Source organism: Salmo salar, chromosome ssa10 (genome assembly GCF_905237065.1).
Source record: "Salmo salar chromosome ssa10, Ssal_v3.1, whole genome shotgun sequence".
In the NCBI taxonomy this organism is placed as follows: domain Eukaryota; kingdom Metazoa; phylum Chordata; class Actinopteri; order Salmoniformes; family Salmonidae; genus Salmo; species Salmo salar.
In genome coordinates this window covers 90,067,118-90,090,756 of record NC_059451.1, presented here as the reverse complement: position 1 = coordinate 90,090,756, position 23,639 = coordinate 90,067,118, and the positions used below count along the sequence as shown (strand labels likewise).

The window sequence follows — 23,639 nt, the reverse complement described above, 5'->3', positions numbered from 1 at the left end:
TGGTCAACCAAAAGTTGTCTGTTCTTTCGACCAATCGATTGGTCTAAGTTTTTAAACGTGTATTTTTCCAAATATAGACACACCCTATGTGTTTTAACCTCTATGGGCTATGTGGGACGCAAGCGTCCCACCCCTGGTAGACCCTATCAACAACAGGTGATATATCAAGAGCGCCAAATTTGAAAACAATTAAATGTCATAATTCAAATTTCTCAAACATACAACTATCTTACACCCTTTGAAAGATAAACATCTCCTTAATCTAACCACGTTGTCTGATTTTTCAAAAAGGCTTTACGGCGAAAGCATAAAGTTAGATTATGTTAGGACAGTACATTGAAAATAGCTGTGTGTAATGTTTTGTCAATGCAAAGACACGCGTCACCAAAAGCATTAAACCAGCTAAAATGATGCACTAACCTTTGACAATCTCCATCAGATGACACTCCTAGGACATTATGTTAGACAATACATGCATTTTTTGTTCTATCAAGTTCATATTTATATCCAAAAACAGCGTTTTACTATGGCGTTGATGTTGAGGAAATCTTTTCCCTCGAATAACCGGCAGTCAATCAGCACAACAAATTAAATAATTACTATTCGAAAACATTGGTAAAATATTATATTGTCATTCAAAGAATTATAGATTTACATCTCTTGAACGCAACCGGATTGCCAGATTTAAAAAATAACCTTACTGGGAAATCACACTTTGCAATAATCTGAGCACTGCGCCCAGAAAAATACGCTTTGCGATAAGGACTAACCGCCATGTTGGAGAGATCTAAAATCGAAAATACTATGTAAATAATCCATTACCTTTGATTCTCTTCATCAGATGTCACTTCCAGGAATCCCAGGTCCATAACAAATGTAGTTTTGTTCGAAAAAGCTCATAATTTATGTCCAAAAAGCTCCGTGTCGTTAGCACATGAACTAAGCCCGCCGGACTTGTCCTCATGAAAGAGGGGAAAAAGAATATTTACGTTCGTTCAAACATGTCAAACGTTGTATAGCATAAATCATTAGTACCTTTTTCAACCAGAACATGAATAATATTCAAGGCGGACGATTGCATTCTCTTTTAAAACGTATTGGAACGAGAGTACCCAACATGAACTCGCGCGCCAGAGTCTTATCGGCCACCACCGTTCCAAGGCTCTTGTTCGGTCAGATCTCACAGTAGCAGATTCAAACCACTTTGTAAAGACTAGTGACATCTAGTGGAAGCCATAGGAAGTGCTCAACGATTAATAAGCCCCTGTGTGTTTCAATGGCATAGGCTTAAAGGTAATTCAACACATCAGGTATCCACTTCCTGTCAGAATTTGTCTCAGGGTTTTGACTGCCATATGAGTTCTGTTATACTTACAGACACCATTCAAACAGTTTTAGAAAATTCAGAGTGTTTTCTATCCAAACCTGAACAATAATATGCATATTCTAGCTTCTGAGTTGGTGTAGGAGGCAGTTAAAAATGGGCACATATTTTTTTCAAAATTCTCAATAGTGCCCCCTAGCCCCAACAGGTTTTTAATAAAATCAACAATATATGCATTGAGCTTGTCTGATGCTTTAAGCTCATTGTTTGATAAAATAAGACACAAATGACTCAAGTGGGAGACAGAGATCAAGATAACCAGAAGAAGAAAAAACTTGTCCCGACCATCCTCCTCCCACTCTTACTGGCTTTTGCAGATTCTGCCGTTACGCTCCTGAATTTGCCGGTATTAAGCTACGCGAGAAGTCTAAAACACTTATGTGGAATGCCAATTTATCTTACCATTTCTACTGATCTGTGTGCCAGTTATGATTTTCATATGCACATTTTCCTGGAGCAGTTTCATTTAATTTATAATATCTTCGTATCGCAAAATAATGCGGTAATTTAAATTCTATCCAAGTAATGAAAATGATACGAACCTAAAAAGTAACTTCTATTGCCAACTATGTAAAACCAGCCAATAAAGCCAACAAATAAAAACATTGCAGCCCGCAGATAGAAAATATCCAGATTTAAAAAATAATTATCCTATAAATCACAGAGGCTATGCATGGCCTGTCTGCAACAAACTTGAAACGACTATTAACTTGGGTTCAGCCTGAAGCTCCTTGCAACATTGTATAAAATATTCTGGGCCCTCAGAGTTTCCCGAGCCAGTGAGCTCAGTGACACAGCTATAGGCCATTTGTGCAAGGGATAAGAAGTTATCAGGTAGACCTATTTTCTGAAGATTCCACTGGATCAGAGCATTACATTTTTCCCTTTTTCATGCTGAGTGGTTATCTAAAGGCAGGGGTGCCACTGGTTTTGGAAGTGGGGGGGATCTGACCCTTCGGAGGCGTCCGCATGGTCCTAAAGCACACTGTTGCCTCGTTTTGTATCACATTCCAAGGATAAAACTTGGGGGGGACAAAATGCAATTTCAGAATGTCGGGGGAACATCCTCCCCATCCTCAATGAAAGTTGTGCCCCTGTCTAAAGGGAGAGATCTGGAATGATTTTTTTTCAAATACATTGAGGAATTGTCATTCTCAATGGATGTAAAAACCAACTTTGTTAGCTTGCGGTTGAAGAAAATATTTACTTTGAGAAGCTCCGCAGCTCATTAGTGGTGGTGCATTAAGCCATTTATATGCCTACATTTGCGAGCAGGCCAGGTAGCCTATAGAGGCCTACTTCTATGCGTAATCAGGTTGCACGTCATTGAGGAGCGCTCCAAACAAGACAATGACTAAATTGACAAAACTCGTAAATGGAATGAAATAAACCAGAACTTGTTCCTCACAAGTGTAGCATAGGTTGTGCGCTCTGCAAACAATGTGTCCACTCACTCCAACAATGACAACGGTAAAAGACTGGAATAGTAATATGTTGAGTGTATTAACAGACATTACCGCAACCCAAAAAACATTGTAGATTAGAAATGATAGGAATTAACAGTACATGTACGACTGATGATAAATGTAATGGGGAATTGATAGACAATAACAATCAAATGCAAACAATTCACACAATTAGTTTATAAAAACCATGAATGTGCACAAATTGGCGGGAGAGAGCACATTCTGGAGAGAGACGTGCATTGTGCAGCCACATTCCCCTTCTTGGACTATGCCAACCCCGCAGCCTCCACAATGGATTAGTTCACTGAGATGGCCGTGAATAAGACGTGTGTATTTGCTACTGCTCGACCCCCAAAAAGTCTTTGTTGATCAACATCCTGTTGACCAAACAATCGACCAGTCGAATAATTGGTCACACGCAATAGTATCCCATGACTATTTGGATGTAAGTGCATGACATTTATTTAGTTGTATTGTTCAATTCAGTGGTGTTTGTATTTGTCATTATTATGTTGCCAAATTATTTTCTGTGTTGTCAGTATTGTGTCCTTTCTATTTTCATGCGTTTGTGCTTGTCTAAAGTGGCTCATTAGGAGTTCCAGCCAGCCAGACTGAGGTGGTCTTCAGAACTTTAGTTTGTTTAGATATCTGATCAAACCTAACTAACCAGATCACCCTACAGCCATAATAAGCCCAAAGGGTGAACTTGTGGTATTTCTGTGTTGTAAGAAATACCTGGAAGAGTGACGACGAGGAGGAGGAGGAGGAGCAGGAGGAGGAGGATGCCAGCAGTGCAGACAGTGAGCAGGAAGAGAAAGTTAGATCCAGAAGACTTCCTGCTAGAAGGTAAGGATATAGTGAAGCCTGGCCTTCAGACAGGTAATCTGTACACTTTCATTTCCATTGTGTGAAATCAGAAACTAGCTATATTAGTGCTTTTTTGGCTTTCAAAGTGCTGCATGACTGGGCTTCTTTTTAGCCTTCAGTCACTAACGAAATATGAAATCTGTAAATTCAAATCTGATAATTATGTGAAACTTTATGTATTTATTACTGAGCATTTAATGTTGTCAGCTATGATATCCATTCTACTATTCTATATTGCAGTGAATATTTGAATTTAGACTCCGAAGGATGACAAAAAAATAACATGTCAAAATCCCAAAGTCAACCAAATGATGTTCTGATGAAAGCTCGCTAACATACCAGCTACGTGGCCCAAAAATCGGGCGATGTCTTATTAGTGTTTTTGCAGTGTCACTTTTTGTGGGTTGACTTTAGGATTTCCCCCAATTGAGCACTTAGTGCTCTGAAGGCATTTAATGAAGACGCTCACCTGTAACCTTAACACCAATATTATTCATATTGCTGAGGTTGGAGGTTTGGAAGTTGTCTCAAGGCCTTTGGTGTGAGTCAGGTTGTTAGGAGGGATTATAGTAAGCTAGAGTTGTTAGTGAAAAAAATAGTAAGTAGGCTGTCTTGCAGAGTGGTTAGAAGTGGTATACATGTGTGTATTTGACTCAATATTTTAGACCACAGACCAAATCATCTACAGTCAAAAAACAGCAGCCTCCAAAGGGAAGGAAAACCAGGAAACAAGAGTCATCTGTGGAGGAAGATGATGATGATGACGATGATGAAGATACCCCAAAGAGACAAACCCGGCGAAGGGTAGCGGCCAAAGTCAGGTATGTCATTGTGTCACTAGTTCAATCTAAAATATGAAGGAAAGTGTTGCTGTTCCACATTGCTTCTGTCACATTACTTTGCATTACATGCGTTGTGTTGGTTTGTTCCAGTTACAAGGAGGATCAGAATGACTTTGAGACAGATTCTGATGACCTGATAGAGATGGAGGGAGCTGAGGTGGAGCCGGAAGATGACAGTGAGACCATTGAGAAGATCATGGACATCAGAACAGGCAAAAAAGGAGGTGATGCATCCTCACTTGGTATCTCACCTGTATTGTGTTAACCCATCTAGTTAGACATTGCCAGCAGGTGTTGAAATAGAAGGCAAAAAATCTTGTGGCTAGCAGAAGAGGTGATGATATTACCCTGATAGACGAGACATGTTTACTCAAGGCTGCTGCCTGGTTAGGAATTTAAATTGTGAATAAAAATCAGATATTGAAAATATTTATGTCAGAATTTTGTGCGTGTATCTATTTTAGCCTGTGGGGCTTCCACTACCCAGTATGCTGTGGAGGAAAACGGGGACCCCGGAGCAGACTTTGACCCTGAGAAGGATGAAGGAGAGACCCATTACCTGATCAAGTGGAAAGGCTGGTCCTATATCCACAACACCTGGGAGAGCATCGACTCCCTCACTCAACAGAAGGTCAAGGGACTGAAGAAACTAGAGAACTTCAAGAAGAAAAATGATGAGCTCAATGCTTGGTGAGGGTTTGTTTTGTACACATAGCTACATACCACTGAAGTTTTACCTTTCACTGTTGATGAGTTCTGTTACTTACTGACACTGATTGTCTTCCAAAGGTTGAACAAAGCATCCCCTGAGGATTCAGAATACTACAACTGCCAACAAGAGCTAACCACTGACTTAAATAAGCAGTTCCAAATTTTGGAAAGAGTCATTGGTAAAAAAATAAACTCTAAACGCCTTTTGAAATTAGTCTTCGTTGACTTGCAGCAATGGTTCAACAATTAAATTAGATTTGTTTGACAAAATGTGACTATTACAACAGACTTACCCTCTTGCTTATCAAAAATATTTCACATACTGTATCATATATTTAGAGAACTGGTGTAATCAAAAATATTTATTTTCAGCGACTAAAACAGGGAAGACACAGGGACCCTCTGATTTCCCTTGTAAGTTCCTCATATCCTCATCAACATTATCATGATCATATCTTCATCATTATCATACTCAGCACATTTTGATTCTGAAAAGCACTTCAACTAAAGATGTTATTTTCACTATATATCAGCTCACAGCCACAAGAATGCGTCATCGTCCAATGAGCCGGAGTACCTGTGTAAGTGGATGGGCCTGCCCTATTCAGAGTGCAGCTGGGAGGATGGAGCTCTGCTGGGGAAGAAGTTCCAGCACTGTATAGACTGCTTCACCAACAGGAACTCCAGCAAAACAGTCCCCTCCAAAGACTGCAAAGTGAGTGAGGAAAGTGTTCTGACTAGATGGATTGCACATGGTATCCTATCACAAATGTTTTATTTAAAGTTGACTATCAGCTAGAACACAAGCACTATAGCTATAGTCATTTTAGAACAGTGCAGTGATTTTGTAACTCTAATGTCAGGTGCTGAAACAGAGGCCCAGATTTGTTGCACTGAAGAACCAGCCATTGTACATTGGGGATGAGAACCTGCAGCTGAGAGATTACCAACTAGATGGACTGAACTGGCTGGCTCACTCCTGGTGCAGGTACACATCAAGTCACGAGGAATGCTGTATTGAGAAACATATTATTATGGTTTGGAACATCACATTTAGTGGATATACTGATGCTTTACTGAGGTGTACTGTCAATTACCTGCAATTTAGATAGTTTGAATATAATTTTTGTAAAAACACTCATTTACACTAAGACTCCATGGTCGGTGTTTTTCAGGTGCAATAGTGTGATCCTGGCTGATGAGATGGGTCTGGGGAAAACCATCCAGACCATCTCATTCCTTTCCTACCTGTTCCACCAGCACCAGCTGTATGGGCCCTCTCTGGTAGTGGTGCCCCTGTCCACCCTCACCTCCTGGCAGAGAGAGTTTGACACCTGGGCCCCCGACATGAACGTGGTGGTCTACCTGGGAGATGTGATGAGCAGGAAATCGGTATGGAAATCTGCTCTTTACAGAACTCTAAAGAAACGTTGTCATCTTGTGCCCAACCAAAAGTAAATGTTCCCCAATTATTTGCTTTTGTGTTGAACAGATCCGTGACTATGAGTGGGTATGCCATCAGACGAAGAGAATAAAGTTCAATGCACTTATAACCACGTATGAAATTCTACTGAAAGACAAGGTAAGGCATCAGTATTGTTTGGAAGTATTTTCATACAGATATGTTTAGATATGAACTTGGATTTGTACTTGCCAAAATAGTACACATTTTTATTTTTATGGAAATAAAATGTGAATTCTTTGATTGAATGGAACTCTCCGCTCACTCAATTGGTGTGATCTGTCCATAGGCAGTGTTGGGGAACATAAACTGGGCCTTCCTGGGTGTGGACGAAGCTCACAGGCTGAAGAATGACGACTCCCTGTTGTACAAAACCCTGATCGAGTTCCGGTCCAACCACAGACTTCTAATCACAGGGACCCCACTGCAGAACTCTCTCAAAGAGCTGTGGTCCCTTCTGCACTTCCTCATGCCTGACAAGTATGTACTTCTGCTCTCTATTAAATACATCAGATAAACTTTGGCAAATTCTGACTTTGAGAAGAACAGCCTATACATTAATATTAATTTACAGTAATCTTATCCCAATCCAATTGTACTTTCCACCTCCTGAAGGTTTGAGAATTGGGAAGATTTTGAAAGCGACCATGGTAAAGGGACTGACAATGGCTACCAGAGCCTCCACAAAGTCCTTGAGCCCTTCCTCCTGAGGCGTGTCAAGAAGGATGTGGAGAAATCCCTGCCTGCCAAGGTAGAACAGATCCTCCGTGTGGACATGTCCGCCGTGCAGAAGCAGTACTACAAGTATGTTCCCTCATATGTAGCTTTTCGCTCTATCAATGTTTGCCTGTCTGGACAGATGATTTGAGCAGCATCTAAACTGTCTTACTCCTTGTCCCTGAAGTTAACTGGTGATGTGTTTGGTGATTGTTTCAGGTGGATTCTGACCAGGAACTTCAGAGCCTTGCAGAAAGGCACCCGAGGCAGCTCCTCTGGTTTCCTCAACATCGTTATGGAGCTGAAGAAGTGCACTAACCATGGTTTCCTCATCAGGCAGCCCGAGGAGGAGTGTGACACTCAACAGGAGCACCTGCAGGTAGGACCAGCAATAAGAGCTCAGCTCAATGCATTAAAAGGTGTGTTATGTGAATTAGTCTCTACCTTGCAAATGATAAGACTGAACTAATTATCTCCTCTGTTTTTGCTGTTTTGAACGTTGAGAAATACATTGATTAAAATGGAATAGCATGATTCCATGCAACCCACACTAATGTATTGGTTTGTTTACCGGTGGAGAACAGATTTGACTTCTTACCTTGTGTGAATCTCAGGCGTTGGTGAGGGGCAGTGGAAAGCTGGTGCTACTGGACAAGCTGCTGACCAGACTTCGGGAGAGGGGCAACCGAGTCCTCATCTTCTCCCAGATGGTGCGGATGTTGGACATCCTGGCTGAGTATCTGGCCCTGAAGCGTTACCCATTCCAGGTAGGGTATAACACAGCCCAGGGGATGGCAAGGCAGCAGGTCCAAACCTTCAGTAGTCTACCTTCTGTTGTTCTTGTGTTCAGTTTGACTTCTCCTTGTTGTTAGTTCTTTTACATCTCCATTATATGTTTTGTTTATTCCATGTGTAACTCTGTGTTGTTGTATATGTCGAACTGCTATGCTTTATCTTGGCCAGGTCGCCGTTGCAAATGAGAACTTGTTCTCAACTAGCCTACCTGGTTAAATAAAGGTGAAATAAAAAAAATGTTATTCCATATTTATTATATTGACTGCGTTTACAGTAGAGGAGCTCTTGAGATATTGGAGCAGTGTTGGCGTCAACTCTGGTGTTAACCGGCTCATGTGTCAGTTTTGCAGCACATGTGCACTGGCAGACTGGTGTATAAAGTTATTTTTATCCTCAAGTTATTTTTGATGGGGACTGGCTGGTCCCCAAAGCCAGAGTGCCCACTGTCTTCATGCTAGGCTTTAGCACGGTTAAATCACTATAGACATAGTTTTACTGCTGTATTGCTCTTTGACAATATGCTGCTTGCCTGATGGATCGTATAATGGCATGTATAGCTGAGCGTCGCTCAGTGGCATCTTAGGGCGGTGGGAGTTTCGGCAAGGTTCCAAGGTTTGAGGTTTCTCTCCTTCCCTCTTCTCAGCGCCTGGACGGTTCCATAAAGGGAGAAATACGAAAACAGGCACTTGACCACTTTAATGCTGAAGGCTCTGAGGTATGTAATCGGAACTATGTGATGTTTTAGCTGTTGCAGATTGGAGGGGTTGATAATTTCAGTGTTTATGTCAGCTCTGTATCTGCGTCAGAGCTTAGTTATTATGTTTGTTACTCTGTGAATGATTATGCGCAAGGAGATGTATACATCGCCAAGATTACCATATTGATACTAGAATCTCATTTTCTTTGAGTGTTAGGATTTTCCACGTTGAAGTTATGATATTCTGTTAAGAAAAAAAAAATTATTTTAAGAAGTGTTAACAACATATCTAATTACCCATACAATTAAAGCCACATAAACAATAATCACTCTTGACATGTTTTTCAACTTCAAGCATTTAATCCCTTTGCGATGTTCATCAGGTCGGCTGTGAAGCACTATGTAAGGTGGGTAGTTTTTTAAATATAATTTCTCCTCTCTATCTAGGACTTCTGTTTCCTGCTGTCCACCAGGGCTGGAGGGCTGGGGATCAACCTGGCATCTGCAGACACTGTGGTCATCTTTGACTCTGACTGGAATCCTCAGAACGACCTGCAGGCTCAGGCTAGGGCTCATAGGATTGGCCAGAAAAAACAGGTAACCACAACTAGACCTATAGTGATTAGTATGGAGCGCAGGCTTGGCTAAGCACAAGCTGGCTTGATTCTGCTAACTTGAGCAGAGCCGTCATGGAAATGTTGGTCTTTGCCAACTTTCCTAGTAAGACACAAGCATATCGCTATGCTGCAATAACATCTGCTAAATATGTGAATGTGACCAATTAACATTTGATTTGATTGAAATATCTCCTTGTCTCGCTGAACAGGTGAATATCTATCGCTTGGTCACAAAGGGATCTGTGGAGGAAGACATTATTGAGCGAGCCAAGAAGAAGATGGTTTTGGACCATCTTGTCATTCAGAGAATGGACACCACTGGTCGAACTGTACTGGATAACAACTCTGGAAATTCTAAGTAAGGAAACTTTAACATGGAATCTGTTAGTCTGGATATAGCTTTGTTTGACTAGTAACTCCTGAAAACATGAGGTTCCTCAGATTCTTAACATCAACTTCTTTTCACAGTTCCAACCCATTCAACAAAGATGAGTTGACTGCCATCCTGAAGTTTGGAGCTGAAGATCTGTTCAAAGAGGCAGAAGGAGAGGAGACTGAACCTACGGTACATAGAGACACACACATCTATTGATTATGTGCTTGGAAAAGAGTTGAAACCGTATTGCGTAAGAGTGTTAATGACAGATTTTCATACTTCCATATTTGCCAAATGTCTGTGTTACTTGTAATTTACCTTGTGCTGTTCTCTTTTGGCCCTTGCAGGAGATGGATATTGATGAGATCTTGCGGTTGGCTGAAACCAGAGAAAGCGACCACGGATCAAGTGCCACAGATGAGCTTCTCTCTCAGTTCAAGGTACCTAGAAGTTGATCCAACTCTGAGCCTGATTTGAACAAAATCTGCAGGAATACCTTTAGCTACTACACTAGCCACTCTACTCCCAGTCTCAGACAGTACATGTGTTCTGTGTCCCTCCAGGTGGCCAACTTCTCCAACATGGAGGAGAGTGCTCCAGACCTGGTGGAGCGGACGGTGCCTGACTGGGACGACATCATCCCTGAGGACCAGAGGCGGAAGCTGGAGGAGGAGCAGAAGCAGAAGGAGATGGAGGACATCTACATGCTGCCCAGGAGCAGGAGCTCCAACAAGAGGGTAAGCAGGAGAGAACACACACACACATCTCATGTTAGGTCTTCTCTCTAGAGCAGGAGTGCGACGTGACTGCTCCATGGTGCAGCACAGTTGGCGGCTGTGTGTGTGTGTGTGAGTGAGTGAGTGAGTGAAGGGGCTCCCCTAGTGTGCTGCTGAGCTGTGTACTCTACTGCTCTCAGTCAGGGGGATATGATGGGGTGGTCATGAGTAATGAGGTTTTTACTGCCTGCCTCGGTGTAGGTGATTCCACTGTGTGTGAATCTACCACATAAGAAGCTTCCCTTAATAAATCATTAGGTTTTATTTCAGTGGGTCTTTCTATCACACAGATAATATCCTCTCCTGTTGAAGATCTAAATTCATGAAATGCATGGAAGAGTCATCTCGAAATATGGTGATAAATTATCATTATTGATGATTTGATTTGATCATGATTTGATTTCTTATTATTGTAAACACGCATAATTTAAGCATTCAGAAGTATCCATAACACAAAAAGGCACTTGGCAACTACATTCAGTAGGAATTAGGTTTTGCTTGTTGTGTCTGAAGGTTGTCTTGTGTCTTGCAGGCCCAGGCCAACGACAGTGACAGTGACATTGGCTCCAAGCTGAAGCACCGATCCTCAGGTTCTGAGAGCGAGACGGACGACAGCGGCGATGACAAGAAGCCAAAGAGAAGAGGCAGGCCCAGAGCCCGCAAGAACAACGTGGAGGGTTTTACTGATGCAGAGATCCGCAGGTACAGTATGTAGGTGTCTTTATACATTAAACTGAATGGTTTCTCAATGTTTCATTGAATGGTTAAGGTTAATGTTTTACTAATTCCTTTATCAGGTTCATCAAGGCTTACAAGAAATTTGCAGCTCCGCTTGAAAGGCTGGAGTGCATTGCCCGGGACTCTGAGCTGGTGGAAAAATCCCAGGCAGACCTGAAGAGACTGGGAGAGCTGATCCACAACAGCTGTGTGACGGCTGTCCAAGAGCACGAAGAGCACCTCAGAGAGAACCCCAGTGAAGGTGTGACATTCTGACTGTCTGTTTGCATGACTCAGTTTTTGGGGAATTATGGCTAACAAGTGTGTCGTAATGTTTTTACTCATGTATACCCTGTTCCTTTAGCCAAAGGTCCTGGGAAGCGCAGAGGTATAAACATCAAGATCTCAGGAGTGCAGGTCAATGCCAAGTCCATCATTCAGCATGAGGAGGAGTTTGAGCCACTGCACAAAGTTGTGCCAGCTAATCCTGCTGAGAGAAACAAGTAAGATACCATTGCAGGTATATCTGAGGCATGTGAAACATTTTATCAGCTGAATATGCACAGAAAATAAATATTCCTATACAGGTTGAAAATGGTAGATTTGGACACTAATAAGTGAGTAAATTGAAACGCAGTGGTTGTACAGTAACATGCTATACATGACGACAGATCTTAGGGTCTCCGCTTCACAGCTCTGTATGGGTTTTGACTGACGGCCATTCTGAACTTGAGCCTCTACGTGCAACTTGAAGTTGCAGATTGCGATTTTGTAATAGATTTTGAATTGCGTAAACAACAGTAATTATGTGATGGGGGGGATTTAGGGCTGTGTTCAAAACAACTACAAGTGTGCTTACTCTAGTTCATCAACGGCACAGCTAGGAGAGCTCAAAAAAACAATTTATAGTTGAAGACTTTCTTTGAGTCATAAAAGTGCATTGAAATGACTTAGGAACTGTGCACTCTTTGGAGAGGTGTGTGGCCACTTGGAGACACCAGTTTGATCTCTCTCTCTCAAACCCGTGTCATTTGTTTGTCTTATGCTGCAACTACCCCACATTTTCCAACAGAATTCTTACCATGTTACTGACTATGAGTATTTTCAGATTTCGTTATCAACAAATACGTCTAATGCAGTAAATGTAAAATCCACATAAAATCAACAGTGTAGTGTTTGGATTGTCTTGTCAGGTGAACTTTTGTCTGTACCTCTAGTCTAATAATTTACCATAATCTCCATACTGTTCCCTTTTAATTGCTACCATGGTTATGCATTTCCATATTTCTTCTGTAAGAAACATTTCAATTTATCCCTCTCCATATAGGCCAATTCCCTCTACTGTAAAGGTTTAAAGTTGTAACAACTGATGCAGACACCAGAGCATCATCTTGATGGGCAGCAGTAGCAGATGGTTTGACCACCTCTCCTCCTCTTCCTGCCATAGGTTCCAACTGACCTGCAGAGTGAAGGTGCCTCACTTTGACGTGGACTGGGATCTGCAGGATGACACTCAACTGTTGCTGGGGGTCTATGAGCATGGCTACGGCAACTGGGATTTGATGAAGACCGATCCGGATCTCAAACTTGCAGACAAGGTAACCATCAGAATGTCAGAATCAAACATTTCTCAGATAGCTGTGGAACTCAATAAAGCTGTGTGGGTGCATTTTATTCTTCTGGTGACAAATTGTATTCAAATCTGTATTCCAGATTCTCCCCGATGACCCAGACAAGAAACCCCAAGGGAAGCAGTTGCAGGGCAGAGTGGACTATCTTCTGAAGACGTTGAAGAAAGAAGTGGACAGTAAAGATGTCACTAAGGACGAGGTAAGCAAAGACCTCGCTGCTCTGTTTATCAGGACCATAGGGAATGGTAATGCCTAGGCATCTCAACCCCTTGGATTATCTATATGCAAATCCATTCAATAATGCTCTTCCTTACATTCTGTCTGGTATTGGTCTCTTCACAATAGAGCACATATCCCCTTAGCTGATCATATCTTCCCCCCCCAGGCCAAAGTGAAGCAGAGGAAGCCTCGGGTGAAGAAAGAGAACAAGGCCCCTAAAGATGAGCAGGGAAATGACATTTCCTCCCCTCGCCTGTCAGACAACCCCTCCGAGGAAGGGGAGGTGAGGGTAAGTCACCTCAAAAGACCCAGCACAACCTGCCTATAAACCACCTGCCTTTTCACAAGGGAATTTCCTGTTGGTTACAGAATACCGGGATAGAGAACACAATGGCAACATGATGCAGTCTTTGTAGTCCACCAGAACTGGTTTATTTATTTACCTTTCTGCTTTTTATTTAACCAGGATGATGGGACAGAAAAAACTCCCTCAAAGAAGAGACAGAAGAAAAAGGATAACAAAGAGAACAAAGAAAAACAGGGAACTCCTAAAAAAGAGGTGGAAAAAGACAAAAAACGTCCCAAGACAAAAAAAGAAAAGGTACTTTAGCAGTCGTGAACTTTATGCATTGTGCTGCGGTAGTATACAATTTCACACCCACTAACCTGTCCTGTGTCTGAACAAATGGGGAACTTTTGTTGGAAGGTGGATCAAAAGACTAGGTTATCAGATTGTTCTTGGACCAGCAGGTTGAAGTGTCAATGTGCAGGTGTTTGTGTGGAGATCTGTGTTGCCCTGCTGAGTGGTGTCTGTTGTTTGTCTGTGTTTCAGGCTAAAGGAGCCAAAGGGAAGAAGCCCCAGGGGCCGGTCCACATTACTGCTGGGAGTGACCCTGTTCCCATCGGCGAGGATGACGACGAGCTGGACCAGGAAACCTTCAGCATTGTGAGTTATTACACCATGTCCCTACTGACGTGGACAGGATAAGGATATATTATTCACTACATACAAGACTACATTTAAGCATTAAGGCCCGAGGGGGTGTGGTTATATGACCCTACCTCGACTAAGGGCTGTTCTTAGCAGTGTTATATTGACCATATAACACAAACCCCGAGGTGCCTTGTTGCTATTACAAACTGGTTACCAACGTAATTAGAACAGTAAACAATTAGTTTTGCGTCATAACCTTGGTAAATTGTCTCTCATACCATGGCTTTCAGCATCCAGGAGCCAAACTAGTCATTTAGCAGACCCTTTTATCCAGAGCGACTTATAAGAGCAATTACACGCATCAGATTTTTCATCTAGTCGGCTTGGGGATTCGAACCAGTGACCTTTCAATTTCTGGCCCAACACTCTGAACAGCTAGGCTACCTGCCGCCAACCATAAGCCATTTAACGTGTCAAACATAATGGAGGTGCCGTTACAAATGTAAGATCTTCATTTGATCATTCTTTTTTTGGTTGAGAATTGTCCTGCACAGCAGGAAATGCAAACTTGTGGTGTGTTTTAGTTTTTAAAAGGCTTCTAAAGTTTGTAATTTCAACTTAGAAATCTGATTTGATTTGCCCTAATGAAAAAATGTTTAAATCCCTACAAAAATGTCCATTAATTATAATCCACATAATTCACATTTACTGTTGCTGCAGGATTATTATCCTGCTGTAGCAAACTGTCTATACAGGGGAGGATAGTTGAAACATATGGATCATTTTTTACTAAGAGCTCGCTTTTACTTAGCTGAGTAAACTGTGTGTTCGTCCAGTGTAAGGAGCGTATGAGGCCGGTGAAGAAGGCCCTGAAACAGCTGGATAAGCCTGACGAGGGCCTATCTGTTCAGGAGCAGCTCCAACACACGCGCACCTGCCTGCTGAAGATAGGAGACCGCATCACTGAGTGCCTTAAAGCCTACAGCGACCCAGAGCATGTCAAAACATGGCGTCGGTAAGCCCTTATTCAACCATAAGTTAGTTATGTGCACTGAAGGTTTGATTATGAAACCTACTCCGTGGTCATTTAGGTCAGTCTTATGTTTTTAATTCTGATGCCATTTGAGTTTCATTAAAATTGTTCTCCATATTAAGGGTAGCTCTTACCAAGATGTCTCTTTGTTTGGCAGGAATCTCTGGATTTTTGTGTCCAAGTTCACAGAGTTCGGAGCGAGGAAGCTTCACAAGCTGTACAAGATGGCTCAGAAGAAGCGGTCTCAGGAGGAGGACGTGAGCTGATCTCTTTTCTCCCAGTATCAAAACTAGTGCTGAGCGATAAACCGAACTTTGGCTTTTTTTCCGGTTATTAACTTCCCTGGGCTAGCGTCCCACCCTAGTCAACAGCCAGTGGAATCGCGTGGCGCGAAATACAAATACCTGAAAAATGCTATAACTTCAATTTCTCAAACATATGACTATTTTTCACCATTTTTAAAGACAAGACTCTCGTTAATCTAACTACATTGTCCGATTTCAAAAAGGCTTTACAGCGAAAGCAAAACATTAGATTATGTCAGGAGAGTACCCTGCCCAAAATAATCACACAGCCATTTTCAAAGCAAGCATATGTCACAAAAACCAAAACCACAGCTAAATGCAGCACTAACCTTTGATCTTCATCAGATGACACTCCTAGGACATTGTTATACAATACATGCATGTTTTGTTCAATCAAGTTCATATTTATATCAAAAACCAGCTTTTTACATTAGCATGTGATGTTCAGAACTAGCATACCCACCGAAAAATTCCGGTGAATTTACTAAATTACAATAATTATATGCATATTCTAGTTACTGGGCAGGAGTAGTAACCAGATTAAATCGGGTACGTTTTTTATCCAGCCGTGTCAATACTGCCCCCTAGCCCTAACAGGTTAAAATCAATTTTTATATTATTTTTCTCGTAAAATAGCGTTAATATTCCAACCGGGCAACGTTGTATTCATTCAAACGCTGAAAGAAAAAAATTGAGAATTCTCCTGACCTCGCAGCTCAGTCTCACTGTCCCCAGGCTGACCACTCACAAACTCTCCTGCTGTTCTTCGCCCAGAGATAGCAGACACCCCATTCCACTTTCTGGCGGCTTTAGAGAGCCAATGGGAGCCTTAGAAAGTGTAACGTTACAGCACAGATGCTGTATTTTCGATAGAGATGCAACAGAAGGACAACAAATTGTCAGACAGGGCACTTCCTGTATGGAATCAGGTTTTGGCCTGCCATATGAATTCTGTAATACTCACAGACACCATTCAAACAGTTTTAGAAACTTTAGAGTGTTTTCTATCCAAATCTACTAATTATATGCATATTCTGCTTTCTGGGCAATAGTATTAACCGGTTTAAATCGGGTACGTTTTTTATCCGCCGTGCAAATACTGCCCCCTAGCCCCAACAGGTTAACCTCTTACATCTAGACATTCTGCTAGCGGAACACCTGCTCCAATATCCAATGATGGGCGTGGCACGAAATACAAACTCCTCGAAAATCCGAAAACTTCAATTTTTCAAACATATGACTATTTTACACCATTTTAAAGACAAGACCCTCCTTTATCTAACCACACTGTCCGATTTCAAAAAGGCTTTACAGCGAAACCAAAACATTAGATTATGTCAGCAGAGTACCCAGCCAGAAATAATCACCCATTTTTCAAGCTAGCATATAATGTCACAAAAAACAAAACCACAGCTAAATGCAGCACTAACCTTTGATCTTCATCAGATGCCACTCCTAGGACATTATGTTATACAATACATGGATGTTTTGTTCAATCAAGTTCATATTTATATCAAAACAGCTTTTTACATTAGCATGTGACGTTCAGAACTAGCATTCCCACCGAACACTTCCGGTGAATTTACTAAATTACTCACGATAAACGTTCACAAAAAACATAACAATTATTTTAAGAATTATAGATACAGAACTCCTTTATGCAATCGCGGTGTCCGATTTTAAAATAGCTTTTCGGTGAAAGCACATTTTGCAATATTCTGAGTAGATAGCTCACCATCACGGGCTAGCTATTTTGACACCCACCAAGTTTGGTACTCACCAAACTCAGATTTACTATAAGAAAAATTGGATTACCTTTTCTGTTCTTCGTCAGAATGCACTCCCAGGACTTCTACTTCAACAACAAATGTTGGTTTGGTTCCAAATAATCCATAGTTATATCCAAATAGCGTCGTTTTGTTGTGCGTTCAAGACACTATCCGAAGGGTGACGCGCCCGGTGCGTTTCGTGACAAAAAAAATCAAAATATTCCATTACCGTACTTCGAAGCATGTCAAGCGCTGTTTAAAATCAATTTTTATGCGATTTTTCTCGTAAAAAAGCGATAATATTCCGACCGGGAGTCGTTGTTTTCGTTCAAAGACTGAAAATGTAAACATGGAGTCGTCTCGTGCACGCGCGACCAGTCTCATTGTTCTCAGATCGACCACTTACCAAATGCGCTACTGTTTTTCAGCCATGGCCTGCAAAGTCATCATTCAACGTTCTGGCGCCTTCTGAGAGCCTATGGGAGCGTTAGAAAATGTCACGTTACAGCAGAGATCCCCTGTTTTGGATAGAGATGACAAAGAAGGCCAAGAAATGGTCAGAGGGGGCGCTTCCTGTTTGGAATCTTCTCAGGTTTTGGCCTGCCAAATGAGTTCTGTTATACTCACAGACACCATTCAAACAGTTTTAGAAACTTTAGGGTGTTTTCTATCCACATCTACTAATTATATGCATATTCTAGTTTCTGGGCAGGAGTAATAATCAGATTAAATCGAGTACGTTTTTTTATCCGGCCGTGAAAATACTGCCCCCTATCGATAACAAGTTAAACAACTAATTGACCGGCATCGGTTCAATTACTTGAATTCCATTTAGGTTTGTTTTTTGGGAGCCTAAATATTCAACCTAGTTTAGTACAGAAACGTTGTAATCAACTACAATGGCCATAATCATTGCACCATTTTTTTCCGGCTCATAGACAGATCAGACAGGAAGAGGCGACGCTAGAGGGTTACACTCTCACCAAATCTGTCCAAAATAAACCCAATGCGTTTCTGTGGGCTTATTTTGGACCTGAACTTTTAGCCTGCCTTTCGGATGACGACTACCATTATTAGGGCATAGACATGAACATCTCGTCATTGTATACAGATCTCTGGACGGATACACTTTTACGCACGCGTTGTGTGGCCTGGCTGGCTGACTGTTAGTGCCTGAGATGAGATGATTACTTTTAAGGAATGAGAAAGAATAGTAATCAAATAAAAACTAAATAATATACACAACTGACATTTTTTTATTATTTCTTAGGAAATTACTATCTGTCTTCCTACCTGTCTACACAATGTGGACCTGATGGAGACAATGGAGTATCTTCTATGTTTTTGGCAATTTAATGTTTGCAATTCTTTGCTTTGGAATTTCCATTAAAATGTCTAAAATCATTATACTGTCATTATTTCATAATACATTTATTTTATGTTTATTGAAACTGAAAACCATGATTACCTTTTAAAACCTGTTGGGGCTACAGGTTAGCAATGAACCCCGAGTCGGGATTGCTAACAAGGCTGGAAATTCAAAACATAAAAAATCTAATAATTTCAATTTCTCAAACAATCAACTATTTTACACAATTTAAAAGATAAACATCTCCTTAATCTAACCACATTGTTCGATTTTCAAAGAGGCTTTACGGCAAAAGCATAAAGTTAGATTATGTTAGGACAGTACATAGCCACAAAAGTACAAACATCCATTTTCAATTCAAGGTCAGGCGTCACCAAAAGCAGAAACCAGCTAGAATTATGCACTAACCTTTGTCAATCTCCATCAGATGACACTCCTAGGACATTATGTTATACAATACATGCATTTTTTGTTCCATCAAGTTCATATTTATATCCAAAAACAGCATTTTACAGTAGCGTGAAATTCAGATTTTTTTCTTCTCTGAAATGCTTCCGGTGAACATAACAAAATTACTATTCGAAAACATTGGTAAATTATAATATTGGCATTCAAAGAATAATATATTATCATCTCGTAATTGCTACCGAATGGCCAGATCTCAAAATAACTTTACTGGGAAATCACATTTTGCAATAAACGGGGTGCTATGCTAAGAACAATAAGCTATGCTATACAGTTAGCATCATCTAATATCGATAATAACATTGTAAATATCCCCTTACCTTTGATTATCTCCATCAGAAGGCACTGCCAGGAATCCCAGGTCCGGAAGAAATGTGGTTTCTTTTGACAAAGTTCATAATTTATGTCCAAATAACAACAAGTAGTTAGCGTTCATTATGCTCCCACAAAACGTGGTGGGGGGGGTGTAAAATCACGCCGAAAAGCTAAAAAAACGAGTAAATAATCTATTTACGTTCGTTCAAACATGTCAAACGTTGCTTAGCATTAATCTTTTGGTCCATTTTTAACGTTAAACATCAGTAATATTTTCACACAACCTATCCTATGTCTAGATAAACAATGATGACAAACTCACGCTTCTCAGATTTATGCGCAGGCGCAAAAAAATGAAGTGATGACATGTCAACTTCCTTGCATTCTAATTTGCTCTCTGTTTATCATAGACGCTTCAAACAACTTTATAAAGATCGTTGACATCTAGTGGAAGCCGTAGGTGTTGCGAAATGAATCCTTTCTCACTATGGTATCTATAAAACAATGACACTAAATAGTACAGTCACAAAATTCACATTTTTTTTAATCTATTTTTCACAGGTTTTTGCCTGCAATATGAGTTTTGTTATACTTACAGACACCATTCAAACTGTTTTAGAAAATTCAGAGTGTTTTCTATCCGAATGTGTTAATAATATGCATATCCTAGCTTCTGAGTTGGTGTAGGAGGCAGTTAAAAATGGGCACATATTTTTTTCAAAATTTCTCAATACTGCCCCCGAGCCCCAACAGGTTAAGAATCAAAAGGACCTCAAAAAGCATGAATCGCTCAGCACTAATCAAAACTTTCAGGTTTTTGTAACAAGTACAGTCAGCCAATCATTTATCTGTTTTTGCTCAGTCCTCTGCTTAACTCTTCCATTGTCCTTTGCTCATTATCAGAAGGAGCATAGAAAAAAGGGGGATGACCTGTCGGGCAAGAAGAAGTCTTTCAGAGCAGAGGCGTCTAGTTCCAGTCGAGACTCCACCGGCACCCAGCCATCGTCTAAGTCTCATCCAGGCATGCCTCGCCCCTCTCCCACATCCCCCCAAGGTCACCACAGAGAAGGCTATAACAAATCCAACAACAGACACTTTGGAAATGATGGTAAGAGCTGTTTATTTGGTCTTATCAAATCTGAAGTATAAAATTCTACAACTTGGCAGCAATTGTGAGGATTTGTAATTTTAGAAATGAGCACAACATATCTCATGGCCCACTGTATTTTATCTCATGATGACAGATCGAGGAGATTGGCAGAGAGATCGTAAATACAACTACCCTGGAAATAGCAACCAATCCTGGCAAGGCGAGCGACATCATCCATATGACGCCCATCGGTATAAGGACCATCACTATGGCGACCGTCGTCCACGTGAAGACTCCTACCGTAGTAGCTGTAGTAGTTACCGTAGTGGCGGCAGCAACTCCCCGCGGAAGAGGCCATATGACCAGTATGACAACGACCAGGATCACAGGGACCGCCGGGCCTATTACGACAGGTGAGAAACACTCACAATTAGGCCTCATCTTTTCAAACCCAATAATGTCTAGATTTTGTATTTGTCAGTATTGGAATGTAATGCTAAAACCGTAAGTGTTGTGGTAGCTTGTAGCTCTGTAGTCATAAGCTTTGAAGACATCATCCCTCTCACTTCAGACATCCAGACGCGAAGCGGAGACGCGGCGATGACTTCCGTCCTCCCCAAGACTTCAGGAGTGGGGGAGGCCATCCCCAGGACTTCAGGGGGAGGATGCTGGAGCAAAGGGGGCCAACAGGGCAAGAACACTTCACCAGGCCCTATCCAGACAACAAACCCCCTCCCCTGCTGGACCCACGCTCCCCACAGGCTCAGAAGTCCCCCCAGGACTCGCGCTCGCCAAACGCAGAGCATAAAGCAGCTGGGGCTGATTTAAACTGGAACAACAGGAAGACATGAGGTCTGGTCTGTCACTGATTGGAAAGGTGTTGTGTGCAGGTGAGGAACACAGTGGTGCTGCTGAAGGACAGGTCTGGGCTGGCTAGACTCACTGTTTCGCTTGGCCAGACATAACCTCACAGTCGGAAACGGAATTGACAAATACTCTGTTTACCAGCGAACACCAAACTCTCCACATCCCTCCCCCAGGTGTGACTGTGGTAACGATCTGTGTCTGTGCCCATGTAGAAAAGTGTTCAAGATTATGAAATATGTATCACACTAAGAAATGTTGTTGTTGAAATGACAGATAATCAGTCAGTGTTAGTGATGAGTCTGTAGAATGCCTATGTATAGTTAGTCCTATGGACTATTATGTGGGGAAAGATTACGATGCCCGAAAGGTTGATGACTGATTTGGAAACATTAAAGTGTCTGAAGTATTTGGCCTTTTTAAATGTTAGCGGTATGGGATTATTCCCAAATACTTTCGTTATTTTTTGTGTTTAGCTTTATGCCATTATAATAATAAAAGTCATGTTTATTGATCTTGACCTGGTTATGAAACTATCATAATTTCTTAGATGCCCCTTCTTTCCCGAATCAATCCTGTCAAAATTGAAGACGAATAGTAAGTTAGTCACGCCAGTACATAGTTCTCAGAATTGCTATTTAAAATGTTTTAATGAGCATTTGTCATTAGTGTTGATAATAATTCTTCTGTAAAGACATTCATTGCCATTGTCTTTTTTTGTTTATGATAACCACTGACCTGTTAATAAGTTAAGGACCTAATGAGAAGGACATGTTTATAACCATTATTTAAGGTCATTTGTTGTCCAAAGCTTCAGAAGAACACTGACTATGTTAAAGCTATCCCTAACAATGTTTATTTGTAGATGTGCAAAGAATTTGCCATTTAAACCATATTTCTCTCTATCCTATGTATGAATGGTACTTTTGCATCTTACATTGCACAATTAGTACTGCACTCTACCGGCTTATTCAACCCGTAAAAGTATTGCGCTATGTTTGAGAAGAATCTGGAAATAATTTTTTCACTTTCTATAGTTAAGGTTTTGTGATTCCCAGTGACAGCAGTGTAACCACTGATAGATTTTCTAAGGGTCACTTGAGTGTTTACGGATGTGGTTGATGACAAGCTGTTATTGGTCATTCTGTTTTAGTGCCAAACCAGAGACTGGCCCTGCTGTGATTCTTATGATTTCTGGTGTGCTTCTCCATTTGTGCCTTATTTCTGTGTATATTTTCATACTGTATATCCTACTGGACACATGTCAATTCAATGTAATTTCATTGAAATGACATGGAAACACCTTTGACTCAACCAGTGTGTGTGCCCAGTGGGATGGGTTATGGACATTACTGTACTCTACTACAGAGATGATGCAGTATTAAACAGTCATGTTTTGAGATTGTTCTCAATGGATGATTGTGTAACGTGGCATGCTTGTTAAGCGAAGACTGGTGGTGGGAACAAAATTATATTGTTTGTCATGTTCTTCTGCAACTCCCCAAAAGATCTTGGGAAAAAGGATTTACACAGATGAATCAGTGTTATGTCCTCTGGGCAGATCTGTTAGAAGGAATAGCCAATCAACAACACCTTCCTTTCCACCACACTACAGTCCCTGGACCTGTGTTCTTGAAAACAAGCCTAAATAATTTATATTTGTGAGAAAGCCACTCTACGTAAAATATACTGTCAATATGTTTATAGACATATGTATTAAACTTTGCTACATTATAAAACATATGTTCACTGTTGTTTATTAATCCAGTATAGTCTAAGACCTAAAGGTGTCCATCTGCATGCTTAGCATCTGGGACAGTTCGTGCATATATTATGACAAGTTTGTGTGTACAGTTGAAGTCGGAAAATTGTTTTTCAACTACTCCACAAATTTCTTGTTAACAAACTAGTTTTGGCAAGTCTGTTAGGACATCTACTTTGTGCATGACACAATTTTTCCAACAATTGTTTACACACAGATTATTTAACTTATAATTCACTGTATCACAATTCCAGTGGGTCAGAAATGTACATACACTAAGTTGACTGTGCCTTTTAAACAGCTTGGAAAAATCCAGAAAATTGTCATGGCTTTAGAAGCTTCTGATTGGCTAATTGACATCATTTGAGTCAATTGGAAGTGTACCTGTGGATGTATTTCAAGGCCTACCTTCAAACTCAGTGCCTCATTGCTTGACATCATGGGATTTTCAAAAGA

The 23,639-nt window shown here is 41.0% G+C and overlaps 1 protein-coding gene across 9 annotated transcripts in view; it reads left to right on the top strand.

Moving 5' to 3' along the window:
- Positions 1 to 23,160, top strand: part of LOC106561145 (chromodomain-helicase-DNA-binding protein 2) — a 41,241-nt gene extending 18,081 nt beyond the window's left edge. For 4 of the 9 annotated variants that reach the window (XM_014124796.2, XM_014124792.2, XM_014124791.2 and 1 more), the window contains 33 exons: positions 3,580 to 3,696; positions 4,383 to 4,538; positions 4,650 to 4,783; positions 5,024 to 5,249; positions 5,349 to 5,449; positions 5,643 to 5,684; positions 5,804 to 5,985; positions 6,134 to 6,258; positions 6,446 to 6,662; positions 6,763 to 6,852; positions 7,022 to 7,212; positions 7,348 to 7,536; positions 7,669 to 7,828; positions 8,064 to 8,216; positions 8,888 to 8,959; positions 9,389 to 9,538; positions 9,768 to 9,916; positions 10,027 to 10,123; positions 10,282 to 10,374; positions 10,498 to 10,671; positions 11,243 to 11,421; positions 11,508 to 11,689; positions 11,792 to 11,930; positions 12,875 to 13,025; positions 13,141 to 13,257; positions 13,444 to 13,566; positions 13,744 to 13,878; positions 14,110 to 14,223; positions 15,048 to 15,226; positions 15,402 to 15,501; positions 20,371 to 20,575; positions 20,712 to 20,970; positions 21,108 to 23,160. In XM_014124796.2, coding sequence (XP_013980271.1) covers positions 3,580 to 3,696; positions 4,383 to 4,538; positions 4,650 to 4,783; positions 5,024 to 5,249; positions 5,349 to 5,449; positions 5,643 to 5,684; positions 5,804 to 5,985; positions 6,134 to 6,258; positions 6,446 to 6,662; positions 6,763 to 6,852; positions 7,022 to 7,212; positions 7,348 to 7,536; positions 7,669 to 7,828; positions 8,064 to 8,216; positions 8,888 to 8,959; positions 9,389 to 9,538; positions 9,768 to 9,916; positions 10,027 to 10,123; positions 10,282 to 10,374; positions 10,498 to 10,671; positions 11,243 to 11,421; positions 11,508 to 11,689; positions 11,792 to 11,930; positions 12,875 to 13,025; positions 13,141 to 13,257; positions 13,444 to 13,566; positions 13,744 to 13,878; positions 14,110 to 14,223; positions 15,048 to 15,226; positions 15,402 to 15,501; positions 20,371 to 20,575; positions 20,712 to 20,970; positions 21,108 to 21,408 — 5,002 coding nt within the window. In that variant the 3' untranslated portion in view covers positions 21,409 to 23,160. Of the gene's footprint in view, positions 1 to 3,579; positions 3,697 to 4,382; positions 4,539 to 4,649; positions 4,784 to 5,023; positions 5,250 to 5,348; positions 5,450 to 5,642; positions 5,685 to 5,803; positions 5,986 to 6,133; positions 6,259 to 6,445; positions 6,663 to 6,762; positions 6,853 to 7,021; positions 7,213 to 7,347; positions 7,537 to 7,668; positions 7,829 to 8,063; positions 8,217 to 8,887; positions 8,960 to 9,388; positions 9,539 to 9,767; positions 9,917 to 10,026; positions 10,124 to 10,281; positions 10,375 to 10,497; positions 10,672 to 11,000; positions 11,178 to 11,242; positions 11,422 to 11,507; positions 11,690 to 11,791; positions 11,931 to 12,874; positions 13,026 to 13,140; positions 13,258 to 13,443; positions 13,567 to 13,743; positions 13,879 to 14,109; positions 14,224 to 15,047; positions 15,227 to 15,401; positions 15,502 to 20,370; positions 20,576 to 20,711; positions 20,971 to 21,107 lie in introns of those variants that run through there. The other 5 variants (XM_014124793.2, XM_014124794.2, XM_014124795.2 and 2 more) reach the window with 5 other exon arrangements.
- The last annotated feature ends 479 nt before the right edge of the window (positions 23,161 to 23,639 follow it).